Genomic DNA, 15,159 nt, shown 5'->3' with positions numbered 1-15,159 from the left:
ATACCATCTATTCCTGGGGCCTTATTTTTTGCTATTTCCTTCAAAGCAGCTTGAACTTCTTCTTTCATCACCATAGGCTCTTGCTCATATGTTGTTTCATTAAATTCTTCTGTGTCTGCCAATTCCTTTCCATACAGTGACTCAGTATATTCCTTCCATCTTCTTTTAATACCTCCTTGATCATTTAATATTCTGCCTAATATATAGGGGCACAGCCTTCAAGTGGGGCAGTTTGGAAAGATCTATTGAAATATCAACTATGTAGGCCTTTGATTCTGTAATGTCACTTTTAGGTGTTTATTTACAGCCTACTAATGCATGTAGGAATCAATATCATTCACTGCACAACATAGGTTAATAAAAGATCAATACCAACCTAACTGTTAAATAAATTAAGATAAATATGTACACAAATTATATATTCTATGAAAAAATGAGAATATGCTTTATTATGCATATTAATAGTTTTTTTAAAAAATAAAAATATACAATTTCCACAAGTAGTACTCTGTTTTGTTGTTTTTTTAAAGACTAGTTCATTATGTTATCACTGAATAACAGGAAATTAGGCAAAGAAGAAAAATATTTAAATATTCCACTAAATTGACTTGTATATATAGACTATTTCTTGAAGGAAACAGTTAGTTGATAACATAGGTTACTTCCAGGGACAAAAACCTAAGTGATCAAGTGACAGAAATAAGATTTTTTCATATCTTCTGAGTTTTTTATATCTAAAACAATAATACTAATCAATCAACTTTTTAAAAAAATATTAAATAAGCACAGCTTAATAGAACTAAATACTTTGACAATTGTGAGAAAATAAAGCTAAAGACAAGAAGCAATCAGAAATGCAGCTTGTGATGGGCCAGGGGCCAGGTCATTAAAGCTCCTTAGCTGGCCCAGGAAAGATCATTAACTTTAGCCTACAGCAGTGGTTCTTAAAAGTGTGACCAGGGAACCATGGGTAAACCTGAGGAGAGTGTTAAAAATGCAGGTCCCAGGAATTCAGCCAGAGTCAGAGACATTAAGGGTGTTGTTTGGGAAGGCAGAGGCTGAGAATTCTCCACTCTCTTAGGGGCCAATGTTCCAGGATCTGCTTTTTGACAAATTCTCAGGTGACTACAGACTATGGAAATTTCTGAAAAGTTCTAATCTGCGAGGCAAAGAGGCCAGATGTTCACTTAAGATAGACACACTGGTGCCTGCGTCTGGAAGATCTGAGAGCAGCAAGGCTCAATGAGAAGCCTCTAACAGTTCCTCAGACCGCCTTCTTTAACGTGATAATCACACTGCACACAATACTCTCATCACATGTGGGAAGAGTATATCTGCCTAAAAATTACAACCTAAGCTATAACTTTTTCATGAAATAGTAAAATAACAAAATATAAGGCCCCCAACTCTTCCTCCCTAAGAGCTAAAAGATCCGCTAAATAAATTTCTTCTCTCTCATTATGACAATAGCCTGGGGGTTCAAGGTGGGTGAGGAACAACTAAAAATGGAAACCCACTAAAGGGGATAGATTCTGGGGTTACAAGATTAGGAGTGGGAGAAAAGAGAGTAATACGATAGGTGCTGGGTTCCAAGCCACCAGCTGCTCTGTGACAGAAAGATGACACACTCTCTTCCCAGTTAAGATCTACAGCCTTGGAGACCAGGTGGAGGCCCACCTGGTTAGGTCAGAACTGACCTAACAGCAGTGAAGTTTTGGCATTATATATGAAACAATCATTTTATTAAGACAAAAAGGTATGCTTCTGGTGTCATGACACTTTCCAAATCGCCTGTGGCTTACAATACAGGTTTGATTCATGCGTTATCATGGACTCCCTCATTAGTGATACTAATGAAAATTCCACATTTCCCACCAGCTGCATCTCTGAAGATGCACATAAGACATACTAGTAGTTATATCAGCTGTAGTAGTTCTATCAGCTGTTGTTAGATGCTGTCGGGTCGTGTATGACCAATAGCCACCCTACGAACAACAGATCTGAACCCTGTCTGTCCTTTGCCATCCTCACCATCTCTGACACGAGCCCACTGCTGCAGTCATTGTGTTGATCCATCTAGCTAAGGGTTTTCCTGTCTTTCGCCGACCCACTTGCCAAGTCTGTTATCTCTATATTAGCTAGTAAAGGCAAATTTCTTGACTAGACAGCCTGTCTTAAAAAGACAAATCATTGATCATTCAGAGAGGAAAAAAATTAAGATTTAGAAACAAAGTAATGTAACCAATATGAAAGAGAAATGAAAGTTACCTAATTCAACTTTTACCCAGTTTCATGCTATTCTTTATGTGCTTAATCAGCCAAGAAATATTTCCTCCAATTCTTCTAAGTTTCCACAAAGTTAGAAAGTATCCAGGCCTTCCTAATCATACTGATACACCATTCATCACCTGTCAGCTGCTGTTTGCATTTTCACAAGTAATCTAGTAGAGACCTGTTTTGCAACAAAATAGCTCCCACTACATCACCACAACAAAACCCCTCCCAACACAGTTTGATACAAAACTTCAGGTCATTGTTCAGATAGAAGAACCAGATTTGAGCCAGAAAGCCAACTAAGTATCTAGACACTTCCTTTCCATCCAGTTCATATATTTTGCTATGTCTTAATGCAGCAATACAGCACCGTCCAAAATATCACAAAATTCTAGTTAAGAATAACTTCTCAAGCTCCATATTCTTTGGCCTATTCTTGCTCTCTGTTTTGGGTTCCATTTAATAAGCTGATCAGTAATGTGCTGGTCATCATTTCTATTTATAAATGATAAACTGAAATCAATAAGAGATAACCTAATAAAATTTAAAACAAATAATCACAACATCAAAAAAACTCCTCCCTCTGTCAAACAACCACAGTCCAGGAGTTTGACTTCAAAGTTTTCTTATCCTGGGCAGCATTACTCAGCAACAGACAAATATTTACCTATTAAGAGATTTCTCTTTAGATGCTCAGGGGTATACTAGGCAGTCACCTTTTAAAGACTTACTGATTTGCCTACAGTTCTAAAGTTTTTAATAGGGCAGTAAGAGGTCAAAGAGTTAAGCCTCATGCAGATGCACCATATTTCTCAAGGCCTTGAGTTATCCAGTTTCAAAACACTAGCACCAGGAAGGACCCAGGAGGTACTGGGACTCACCATAGCATTTCACAGACTGAAGTAGGTGAAAGCACTTTAAAATCTCAGTACTTTTAACTCCAACTTTTTAGGTCCCCAATGGATCTTTCCTGATTCTTTCACCCATGCCCCACCCCACCAAACTGTTACTCTAGTGATTCCCTCCTTTGCCCATTGTCTGTGTCCCTCCCATTCTCCTTTTAGACTTTTTAATCCACCTCTTACTAGTTATCCTTCTATTCTTTAAAAAATAATGGTCAAATGTCATATTTGTCCTTATGAGATTGAGTTAGTTCACTTAAAGTAATGCTCTCTGGGGATAAATGATGTAAACTGCATTGAAACAAATGAGGGAGAGAACTGTTTAAAGGAATATATGATTAGATATTATTTGCATGACCAAAGTCCAGATTAAGAGCTGCATAGTAAAATGGTCTGGGGAGGGGGAACTTTATAATGATGAAAGAAAGAACTTTTTTCTTTGTTCAAAGAGAAAAGTGAACTGGGGGGAGGGGTGGGCAGGGAGGAAAATGTGCAACAATGAATGAATGGGGAAAAAAGAAAATAATAATAATAATTTTAAAATGTTCTCTAAGCTCTCCCATGTTAGATAGAATTTTAGAAAACCATTGCTTCTTAGTGCTGCTTAGTATTCCATTGTGTTAATGTACCTTGTACATAGATCAATGGTGATTAATTTTATAAAACACAATGAATGTGAGTGATCTTTTGAAAAACAATGTGAATGGAGAAATGTGAAACACAATGTACATGAATGACACAGGTATATGAATTTGGTATGGAAATCAATATAAAATAAAGAGAAGGGAAAAAACATCAAAAAAATTTTTAAACCCCCACAGAGTTACATAAAAGTCTCATTTCCGTCTATGAAAATGCAATGCTAACTCAAACACATATGGTTCAAATCCACCAGCTGCTCTACAGAAGATGGGCAATCTCCTTCTGTGCAATGTACTGTCTCTGAAAATACACTTATGGTCAACCGCGAGTCAATCCCAACTTTACAGTACCAAAAAACAATGCTGTTGTTAGGTGCCTTCGAGATGATTACAACTCTATGAACAGACCTGAGCCCTGCCCTATGCTGTGTAATCGTCATCATCTCTGACACACTTGAGTCCACTGCTGCAGTCAAATTCACCAGCAGCTTTGAGGGAGAAAGATGGACAATCTCCCAATCCTAAAGCACAAGTTTCAAATCCACCAGCTGATCCACAGGAGAAAGATGGCCAATCAACTCCCAAGTGACTTACTGTTTCAGGAAACCCACTGGAGGGGGAGTTAGTTCCAAATCAAAGGCACTTAATAATAATGGGAATGTACCCTGGGACCCAGTTTTCCTTCCTCCTAGGGCCTAGAACTCTGAGCTCCTGGCCTCCAATCTCATATCCTGAGCCTGCTAATTGAGTATTCTATTTTAAATTGTTTTGAGTTATTTCCACAAAGTCACATCAAGAATTTATTCATGTATATATGGCATGTGACAATATCTCTGAAGTAAACTGTTAGGAATCGTACCCCTGCCTGGGTATGTTGAAACTCTAAACTCTGTTACCTGGGGTAACATTACTATGTTTGACAATGATCTTAGGAGATGTTATCGGTCAATATAAGGTCCTACCAGAGCAGAGTGGGTCTTACTCCATCTTTTGTTGTTTGATGCCATCAAGTTGGCTCCATCTCGTGACTCTGTACAAGATTGAATGAAACCCAATCCTGCATCAGTCTGACAATCCCTGCTGTTTCCGCCCATTGTTACTGTCACTGTGCAAGTCCATCTGAGTGGCGTTTCATAAATGAAAATAGACTCACAGACATACAGAGATGTTTAAGACTAACAAATATTGTCAGAAGCAAGGAGAGGAATGAAACAGCTGCTCTTTCAAAAATCAATCTGACTGAAAACTTGATTTGGGCATTTTTGCCTCAAGAACTACGGCCAACACATGTATTTATCTAACAACATCTGTGGTGTTTGGTTATAGTTGCCCTAGGAAACAAATTCACAGTTCTAGCAAAATTAGGAATACAACCCAAGGACATAGCTCTTCGTCAAAATTGTACTTTCTTCTGGTATTACCTCTTTCTGACCTCATTCACAATTTCACTTTCTAACCAACTCATTAACCTAAACTTGAGGGCAATGGTGGCTGAAATCTTGGCCCCATCCCATCCCATGTGATATGTTGAGACCTATACTCCTGACCAATACTCCCCAGTGCAGCCACCACTGTCAGGGGGCCTACACGGTGGAAACCTGCAGGGTGCTATGATGATGAACTTCCAGACTAAGACAGACTAGAAAGCTGGGCAATCTACTTCCAAAACTCAGCCAATGAAAACCCTACTGATGTCAACAACAATCACTTCCCAGCTTACATGACATGTTGCCATGAATCAGGAGCTTGATGGACACCAGCTCACAGCACAAACTGAACTCAACCTCCAGCTCAAATGGACCGATTTACTACTCTAAAGATGCAAGGGTTTTCATGCACTACTAACTTCAAATACTTTGGAAAAGGAGAGAAAACCAAATCTGCAGTTGTCTACTTGCAGTTGTCTGGAGGAGCCCTCTTCAGTGTGCCCATCAAAGAATCAAGATGTAATGATGAAAATGGATTTAGTACTTATGATGATTTATAATGTATTTGGCACCTCAACAAAATAATTTTGCTGGAAAAATACTATCGATCTTACTTTGTTGAAGAAAGATCACAAACCCTCCTTTCAGAACAGACCATCTACTATTATATTTCTTGGTACTGTTAGGTGCAGTTGATTAGAACTCTTTGTGAGCCTGTAAACAACAGATAAGAACCTTGTTCTATCCTGTGCCATCCTCACATTTTGACACACTCAAGCCATTGCTGCAATCACTGTGTCAACCTACCTGGCTGAGGGTCTTCCTCTCCTTTGCTGCGCCTCCACCTTCCCAAACGTAATACCCCTCTCCAAGAAATTACCTCTCCAAACTGAGAAGCAATGATGTCAGTTTGAAGACTAAGGTGTGTGAGATTCAGGCCATGGACTATTGTATAGAATTATGTAAACTAGATTATAGTCTCGGCCATTAATTTCAAAGCTTTTTTGTTTCACAACTGGAAACTTCTAATGGAGATTTCTATTTGAGTTCACAGCAGCAGGGATTCAGTATCTTTTCCTAAAATTGGTGGGGTTGGGAGGGAGTACAGAGCCAGATGTATCAAAAAATAAAGGAGGGAAAAGGATATTCAGATTTTTCCCCCCTTGGTATGATTGATATACTTTGCAAAGACATTAGTATCTATTCCAAGTGGTCTGTTGTGCAGCTGTCCTAACAACGGTTCTTTTACCCATCATCGGCATTACCTGTCCCTTGTCTGACCTTACTTACATTCACGTCAATTTTTCTCCCTTGCATTGAAGTGCCACGTGCTTTAAAAACCAACTGCTAGCACCCCGTCTGGTGTTCAGGATCCTGCAAGGAACAGGCTCACCCAGACCAGCTTGCCTCGCGATCCAGCAGAGCAAAAGGGGGTGTGTCCGCGCCACCAAGGCCTCTTTTACACTGCCCGCAGCAACGCCCTTGGATCCCCCCTTTCCCGAGGGTGGTCTGGGACTGGGCTTCTACAGCGACTCGATCTCCTGTTTTTGAGGTTGCACCGCACTTTTCCAGGAATCGTTCCTTCCTCCAGCTCTTCCCACCAAGATGATGGGGTGACAAGACACGAGGGACTCCCCACAACGCTCCCACTCGTTAAGACTCGGCAACAGCCCCCTCCCTGCACCCAGGGCTGCCTGGTGTCCAAGACTGGAGGCCAGGGGTGTCTGCACTACCAGCGACCCTCTTCTCTTTTACGCACAGACGAGGGGCCCCCACAAGGGAAGCCACAGGAAGTAGGGGGCAGTAAGCGAGGCAGGGGGGCCACGTGGGGCGACGTGGGAAGGGTCATCCCCGGGGGAAGTGCAAGAGGTGGAGGGCTGCGGCCGCCCCGAAAGGCGCCGCCAAGCCAGGGAAGGGGGCCAGGACGCCCCGGTAAGGAGCCCCCGGCCGCGGGGACTCACCAGCTGCTTGAGGTCCTCCTCCGAGAGCTCGGCGTAGCGGTACCGCTGCTGTTCGAATTCGTACCGGGTGGTTTTGGCCACCACGACCACCCGGGACGGGCGGAAGCCGCCGTCCGCGCGGCTGCCACAGCCCGCCAGCTCGCGCGGCGGTCCCTGCCCAAAGTGCCGCGGCCGCGCGGCGGGGCCTCCTGCGCCCGGCCCCCTCAGCGTCGCGGCCCGGCTGCCCGCCACACGCCGACAGCTGCCCAGCAGGAAGCCTCGGTAGCAAGTCATCATCGGCCCCGCCGGGGCTTGCAGGCAGCGGCTCGCGCCTCCACGGCCCTCCCGCCCGACTGCACGCCGCGGGCGACACACCAGCCTCTAACTTAGCGCCGGGCGGGCATAGGTTAAGTGCAGGGCGGTGCGCGCCCGCGGCCGCGAGGAGGACGTGCCCAGACACTGCCGGGGCGGGGAAAGAGAGGAGAGTGCGGAGGGAAAAGTGGGCGGGACGGAGTTAGAGGCCTCCGACTGGTGGGCTCTGTTTGTTTGTTTATGCGATTTCATCCACGCCTGCGCAGTCGTTCCTTCGCCGCCTGTGGGCCAACCTCCCTCTCCACCTCCTTTCCTGCATCTGCTCTTCGCCCGCCCTGGGTTATGCTATCAGCCAATCAGAGATCGCTGCTGGTTCGGGGCCCCTATGAGCAGTGGGGATTGGCTGAAGCCAGAAAAGGCTGGAATTCTATTTAGTGTTTGAGGGGCTGGAAGAATCCAACTGGAACTGGTGTGCCACGCATAGGGGTTGTGGGTGGGTTTTGAGCGTCAGGCGGGAAAGGACACCCTGTTGCTAGATTTCTCTGTTACTGTTCTTTTTCGTTGTTGCTAGATCTTCAGGATAGATCTCATGCCCTTTGTGCGTTCATGTAATCATTGCGGGTTGGATGGCTGATGTGCCCTAGGTTCACCCACAAATTATGTGGGGGTTGTAATGCACAATGAGGGAACGGCAAATGCAAGTCCCGTTGCTAACCCACAATCTGCTAATCTCCGTGAGTTTTACCAGCCGCTCCTCGAAAGATAGGCAAGCTCCTCCCTTTGACATTGACTACTTCTGAAAATCAATGGGACAGATTCCCAAGTTTGAGTGCAAAATGAAGATACAGACCCCCTTATTCAGAAATTAACGAGAATGTCTGTCAAAACGGATACAGAGCATGAAACCAAACCTTTCTAAGGACTGGCCTTTTTTTTTCTGAGGGGACAGGATGCAGCCACACCTCCCCCAGGCCTGACCCTAATAGAGAGCCACAGCCCCAGGGAGAAAAGGGTAGCCTTTGCGTTTGCGGAGCGCAGAGGAGACTAAGGAGAGGAGCCTGGCCAAATGTATCCTTTCTAGAAGGGCAAGTAGGGTTGAATAATAGGTAGGACGAGCGGACAGGCTTACAAATGCAGTAAATTGTACCTTTATGCTATAGGCAATTGGCCTTTTGTAGATTTTTCTTGCTGGGAAATACTGAGTGTTTTAATGACTAGTATCTGTCTTTGGGGATTGGGAGGGAGGAGCCTGGTGGAGGAGTTAGGATACGGATCAGGGTCAGGGTAATGAGAATAGAAGAAAAATTTACTGTTCTTGAGGACAGTCGCCTGGCAGGTTTCGTCCTAGTGCCTATGCCCCGCTCCCCAGGTCGGCTTGCTTTGACAACCCTTTTTGCTCCCTTGTAGTCCTGGCTGTTCTAGTAACTAGCTTTTGTACTTATGCAGGTTATTTCACTTTTCTGGGCCTTAGTCTTCTTATCTATAAAAGCAGGGAGTGGAATTAGAGTGATTCTGAGGATCTGTCAAGGTCACCAAAATCCATGGGTTCACGCAGTATTCAATCACTGACTGATATGTACCAGGCAATCTACTGAACTAGGAAAATGCTCAATAGAGGAGTAGCTAGTGTTAGAAGGTCATTGATTTTTTTTTTCTTAATATCCAGGAACTTTGCATTACAATAGCTGCTAAATTTAGGGGACTGTAACCTTCAACACAGCTCTTCATTTTAAAGGGATGTGTGTTACTCATCTATAACTAGAACCTCTTCAAGGTCCATTCTAACCTTCTGTTACAAATGACAGGTTTGAAGCCCAACTACATAGGAAGATGTACATTGTTCCATTTAACAAAGGAAAGGAAATGGAGAGAAGAATGAGTCTGGGGTCAAAGTCTCTGAGTTATATGTTATAAACAACATTTTCGACATTTCTTCTCCCACTTCAACCTAGTAAGTTGGCTTTCGTCCTATTTTTAGCTACATACATATCTACAGTGACATCTCATTAGAACATTATGTTTATTAGGACAATATTTTAAATCCCATCTTCCACTTTTTCAAAATACTGCTTCATCAGTTTATTTTCTTTTATATACTTTTCCTATCTCCTCCAGACTGGATTTCTCTCTTCAATATTTAAATGGATTCATGTCTATTACATCTTAAAAAGAGTAGTAGGGGAAATATGAAACTGCATGTCCCACTGTGAGGGTGGCACAGATGGTATAGTGTTTAGTTGCACAAAGGGTCACTAATAGTGTACATTTGATTTGGTACCAACTCAATGGCATCTAACAACAGTAATAATGTTCCACTATAGTTTATATATGTTGTTTTTATATGCTATTGAGTCAGCATCAACAACTCATAGCTGACCCTTCAGTAGTTTCCTGAGACAGTAAATCCCCTGGATGAGGTTGGCCAGCTTTCTCCTGTGGAACTCCCAGTGCCTTCAAGCTTGGCAGCACAACTCCTTCCTCCTAAGTCACCTAAGCTCCCTATTTTGTGTAGACATATATTACTCACATACTCATTGCCACTGAGTTGGAGCTGACTCACAGCTGGATCCCCCAGCAGGGGTTCTGAGGCTGTAAATCACACAGAAGGAGATAGTGCAACTTTCTCTCATGGATCTGCTGGTGGACTGAGGCCTTTGGGTTGGCAGAGCGATTTCCTAACCCCCCAGGTCATTTCAGATAGATAGATAGACAAACAGACAGAAAGAGTACACGCTGTGTACGTGTATATGTACATGTTGTTGCTGTTATGTGTCATTAAGTCAACTATGACTCATAGCAACCCCTGTGCACAATGACTCTGAACTCTGCTCTATCCTGAGCCAATCTCACTGTCTCTGACACACCTACCACCACTACCCCAGTTACTGTGTCATTACATCTCATCCGGGCCTTCCTCTTCTGGGCTGTCCCTTCACCCTTCAAAGAATGATATCCTTCTCCAAGGATTGGTCCATCCTGGCAACATGCCTAAAGTATATAAAACTGAGTCTCAAAATTTTTGCCTCCAAGACATATCTATTAATTCTATTGGCAGCCCATAATATATTCAGTACTCTTCCCCAGCACTACAACTCAAAGACATTAAGTCTTCCTTTGTCATCTTTAGTCATTGTCCAGCTCTCTGATGCATAGCAACTAATTGTGAAGACCATAGCCTGGATCAAGTGCACCTTAGTCTCTAGACTGACACTGTTGCTCTTCAGCACTCTGGAGAGGTTCCCTAACAGCAGATTTTCCTAATGCAATTTGCCTTTTGATTTTCCTGACTACTGGTGCCAAGAATGTTGATTGTGGAGCTGAGCAAGCTGAAATTGTTAACAATCTCAGTCTCCTCTCCATCTATCACTGTGCTTCCAATTGGTGCAATGGTGAGAATCTTCCTTTTCTTGATGTTAAGCTTCAATCCATGCTGCAGACTACAGTCCTTGGCCCTCTGCAGTAAATCCATTAAATCATACACACACACACACACACACACACACACACACACACACACGTATTCTACACACACAAGTATTTACACACACACACAAGTATTCTGCTATTCTGCTCCTGGCCACGTCTTTGCCTTTTATTCAGTCTTCATCCATTTGCAATCTAGATTTTCCCCATCATTTCACTAATTACTATTTGTATGTTACTGTTAATATGATGTAAACCTAGAGACATTTTGAGTCCTTTAAATGATATCTTGCACCATTTGACAAGTATACATATTCCTTAAATCTTGTACTTTAGCTCCCAGCATGCCAATTCTCTACTGCTGTTTTCTCAATTCTAACTGTTCCCTTCTGGAGTTCCACTAAACCCATTTCTAAATCGATTCGTGGCTTGCTCTCTTTTTCCATACACTGTCCTGGGTGATTTCGTCTAGGATTGTGTAATCCAAAACTTGTGCTCTGCAATTACACAGACCTTGGTTTTAATCCCAGCTTTACCATTTACCAGCTTTGTGAACCTTGGACTCATTGAGGAATCTTTCTGACACTGTTTCTACATTTGCAAAACATAATAACTACCATATAGTGTTGTAGATATTTGTATTCAATGCTTAGTCTTGTGATCATCATGAAATAGATACTTGGCAAATATTAACCATTTTCTCCTTCTGTGACGCAAGCTTGCTTGCTGAAAGCAAAGATAACTTGAAACACTTGTTACAGAAGATCAAAGACTACTGCCTCCAAATGGATTACATCTTAATATCAAGAAAACAAAAATCCTCACTAGTCGGCAACTAGGCAACATTATGATACTGATGTTGTCAACAATTTCATCTTATTTTGATCCATAATTAACACCCTAGGCACTGGTACTCAAGAAATCAAAAGATACATTGTAGCGAGTAAATTTGCTGTCAAGGATCTCTAAAAGTTTAAGAAGCAATGACATCAGTCTAAAGATTAAGTTGCATCAGATTTAAGTCATGATTTTTTTTTTCAGTTACTTGTTTTGTGTGTGAATGTTGGACAGTGACTAAAGTATCAACAAGAAGTATCAATGCCTTTGAATTGTGATGTTGAAGAGTACTGAATATTCCACAGGCTAACAAAAGAACAAACAAATATATCTTGGAAAAAGTGCAACCAGGGTACTCCTCGGAGGCATGGATAGTGAAGTATATTTGGGGCATGATGTTCAGAGGGTCTGATCCTTGGAAAAGGACATCAAGTTTGGAAAGGTGGAGGGTCAGAGAAAGAGAAGGACTGTCAAGGAGGTGCACTGGCACTGTGACTATGAAAATGGGCTCAAGTATATCAGAGATAGTGAGATTAACAGGATAGGTTAAGGTTCTGATCCGGTCTTCACAGGATCACTATGAATCATAGTCAACTCGACACCAAACAACAGTCTTCTAAAGTAGACATGCAGATCTTTCTCCTAATATCCAACTGTTTGGTTGAAATCAAGAAGTCTGGGTACTATTCTGTTTGAAATATATTACCATATCACTTAAATGTTTATGAAGCTTAGTAGAATTATTTCAGTGGCTTCCCCAATGTCATCTCCAAGCATCAACTTGTTTATTTGTTTTTGTTGGTAGGTGCCATCGAGTCAGCTTTGATTTGCATTAACCCTGTGTATATCAGAATAAACCCTGCCGGATCCAGAACCATCCTCACAATCTCTACTGTGATTAAAACCAGGAGTCACCATAGTCTTTTTAAATGTGTTCATGTATCCAGGTTGTCACGCTAAGTATGTTGTAAAAAATAATTAGTACTCTAAACCAACCAGTACAGCCTCTGAAAACCCTCTAGAGGCTCAGTATGAGTCAGTTCCAACTTGATGGCGTGTAAGAAGTACCAGAAAAATCTTATTCAGACTAAGATGGGTTCAATAATGTATACTGCACTGAAACAGAGGAGGGAGAAAACTGTTTAAAAGAGATATATAACTAGGTATTTCTGTCATCACAGGAGACTAGAGCGAGGGCTACATGGTGGAGGGGACCTGGGGGAGGGTTTGTAAAACAATGAAAGAATCTTTTCTTTTACTTTTCCATAATTTTTGACTCATGTACTTATAACTTGTTAGTCAAATTTGTGTCTTCTAGGTTGCAACACCCCCATGATACATCTTCAAGGATATGAACATGTACGGCCAAGCACAATCAATAAGAGTGCATCTAAATTCCAAAATCAATCTCCATAATAGTCTATGTGTTTCCTACTGCCAAAGGGGCCCTTTAGAGTAGTGAGAGAAGATCTTCACCCTGAAACCCACAGCGTCCCTTTTCAGCAGGAAGTAGCTAAGAGAATACGCCGTCCCCTTTTCCTTATGACTCAGGGTGAAGTCTCTCTCAGGGAGGAGTGATAGGGAATGGCAAAGGATACACTGACAAAGAAGATTAATCAGAACTGGCTTTGACAAGCACTGTGGCATTTGGACAAGAACAAACTGGGAGGAGGGTAGTGAGAATAGTGCAACAATGAGTGAGTGGAAGCCCAAAATCTCCGTAAATGTTTATGAAAATTAATGAAATATAATTATAGAAAAAATAAATAAAAAAAAGAAGTACCAGAAAAAAAGTATCATTTGTAACTTAGAGATTTTCAAACTCAAAAGTAAGAGCAGTGTGCTTTTCTAGTGAGTATACTTATCCAGAACCTAAGAGCCATATCTCAAACTGTCAATGATTGCCAACATGTTATGAAAAAAAATTATATATCATTGTAATAGTCACAGTTTTAATTTTTTAAAAATCTTACAGGTTATGCTTACCAAAGTAGAAGTTCTACTGTTTATGCAAACCTTAGAAACTCCTCTATCCCACTTCATCCACGTTCTGACTGGGAAAAAGATCTATCTTTCCTTTTTTATGACATGCTGATACTCTAGGGTGGAGGACGCTGGCTTTGGCAGTAAGGAGTCTAACTAGTCTTTCCAGAGAGCACATTTTTTATAATTGGTGTAGTATTATTGAAAAAGAATACTTAGATTATCTTAATATAAAATATATTTGGAAAGTAAATAAAGTATAATATATTTGGCAAATATATTTGCAGAATGTTTCTCATTTCAATTACAATAATTTTTGTGGAAATCCAAAAAGTTGTCTACTTTGAAATGACCAACCCAAATATTATCTCTTCACATTTGAAAGGAGAAAATACATAACAAAAGGTACAGTCTAGATAAATAAGGGAAATAAAATTTCTGCTAAGTGCTACTGAGTCAAGTATGACTCGTAGTGACCGTATGAACAATAGATCTGAATGAACCCTGACCTGCCCTAAGCCATCCACACAATCTCTGACACGCTTGAGCCCATTGCTGCAGCCACTGTATCAATCCACCTGGTTGAGGGTCTTCTTCTTTTTTTGCCATTCCTCTACCTTCCCAAGCATGATGTCCCTCTCCAATGAAGAGCTTCTCCTGGCAACATGCCCAAAGTCTGTGAGATGACGCTTTTATCTTTGCCTCCAAGGAGCGCTCTGGCTTCACTTTTTCCAAGGCTATCTGGTTTTTTTTCTTTTGGCAATCCATGAGATCTTTAGTACTCTTCTCTATCTGTCCACCTAGAAAGATCTAGGGTAAAAATTTAAAATATATTATTATACTTTTTATATTTAGATTACCTTTACTACTGACCATTTAATGTTCATGAATGAGGAAATGAAAGAAATAGAATCTACATTTTTCTAAAGTAACATTTGGAAGTACTACTAGTTAATTGTAAGGGTAATATTTTCAAATTATTAAATTATTCATTAATTCAAAATCTAGAGAGTAGAAAAAATTTTTATTATTTCCTTAAAATGTAGTATTTGTACACAGTTCTTCCTGAAGAAAATACTGAGAATAAGAAAAATGAGGCAGCATTATAGGGTTAATACTTATTATTTCTTTGTTTCTCATTTTCTAGTAGGATGGTTTCAGATCATGTTCTAGGATTATGTATAAGATTTCTGGTTCATACCTCTGCCATTAAAAAATAGTCATTTCACCATCCAATACTTATAAGTACAAAAATAAAGTCAAATGCAGCAAAGAAGAGAAACTAAAAGGAAGAGAATAGTTTTCTTAGAAAGAAACACTGTTTAAATATAAAGCGTACATGCACTCTTATGTAAAAGTGCTTGTAATATATTTTATTTGCAACAATTAGTAAAATTTTTCCTCTGAAAATACAATTTTA

General features: G+C 41.1%; 2 protein-coding genes across 3 annotated transcripts in view; both read right to left on the bottom strand.

Annotated features, from left to right (window-relative positions):
* Positions 1-7,478, bottom strand: part of NADK2 (NAD kinase 2, mitochondrial) — a 73,363-nt gene extending 65,885 nt beyond the window's left edge. For both annotated transcript variants that reach the window (XM_006902352.1, XM_006902353.1), the window contains exon 1: positions 7,206-7,478. In XM_006902352.1, the coding sequence (XP_006902414.1) occupies positions 7,206-7,478 (273 nt within the window). The remainder of the gene's footprint in view (positions 1-7,205) is intronic.
* An 87-nt stretch (positions 7,479-7,565) lies between these two features.
* The window catches only part of RANBP3L (RAN binding protein 3-like), a 58,597-nt gene continuing 51,003 nt past the window's right edge, over positions 7,566-15,159 (bottom strand). The window contains exon 9 of the mRNA XM_006902355.1: positions 7,566-7,643. Within this exon, the coding sequence (XP_006902417.1) occupies positions 7,566-7,643 (78 nt within the window). The remainder of the gene's footprint in view (positions 7,644-15,159) is intronic.

This window comes from Elephantulus edwardii, unplaced genomic scaffold (assembly GCF_000299155.1).
Source record: "Elephantulus edwardii isolate Elephantulus edwardi_28Jun2011 unplaced genomic scaffold, EleEdw1.0 scaffold00395, whole genome shotgun sequence".
Lineage (NCBI taxonomy): Eukaryota > Metazoa > Chordata > Mammalia > Macroscelidea > Macroscelididae > Elephantulus > Elephantulus edwardii.
This window is presented reverse-complemented; position numbering and strand designations above follow the sequence as displayed.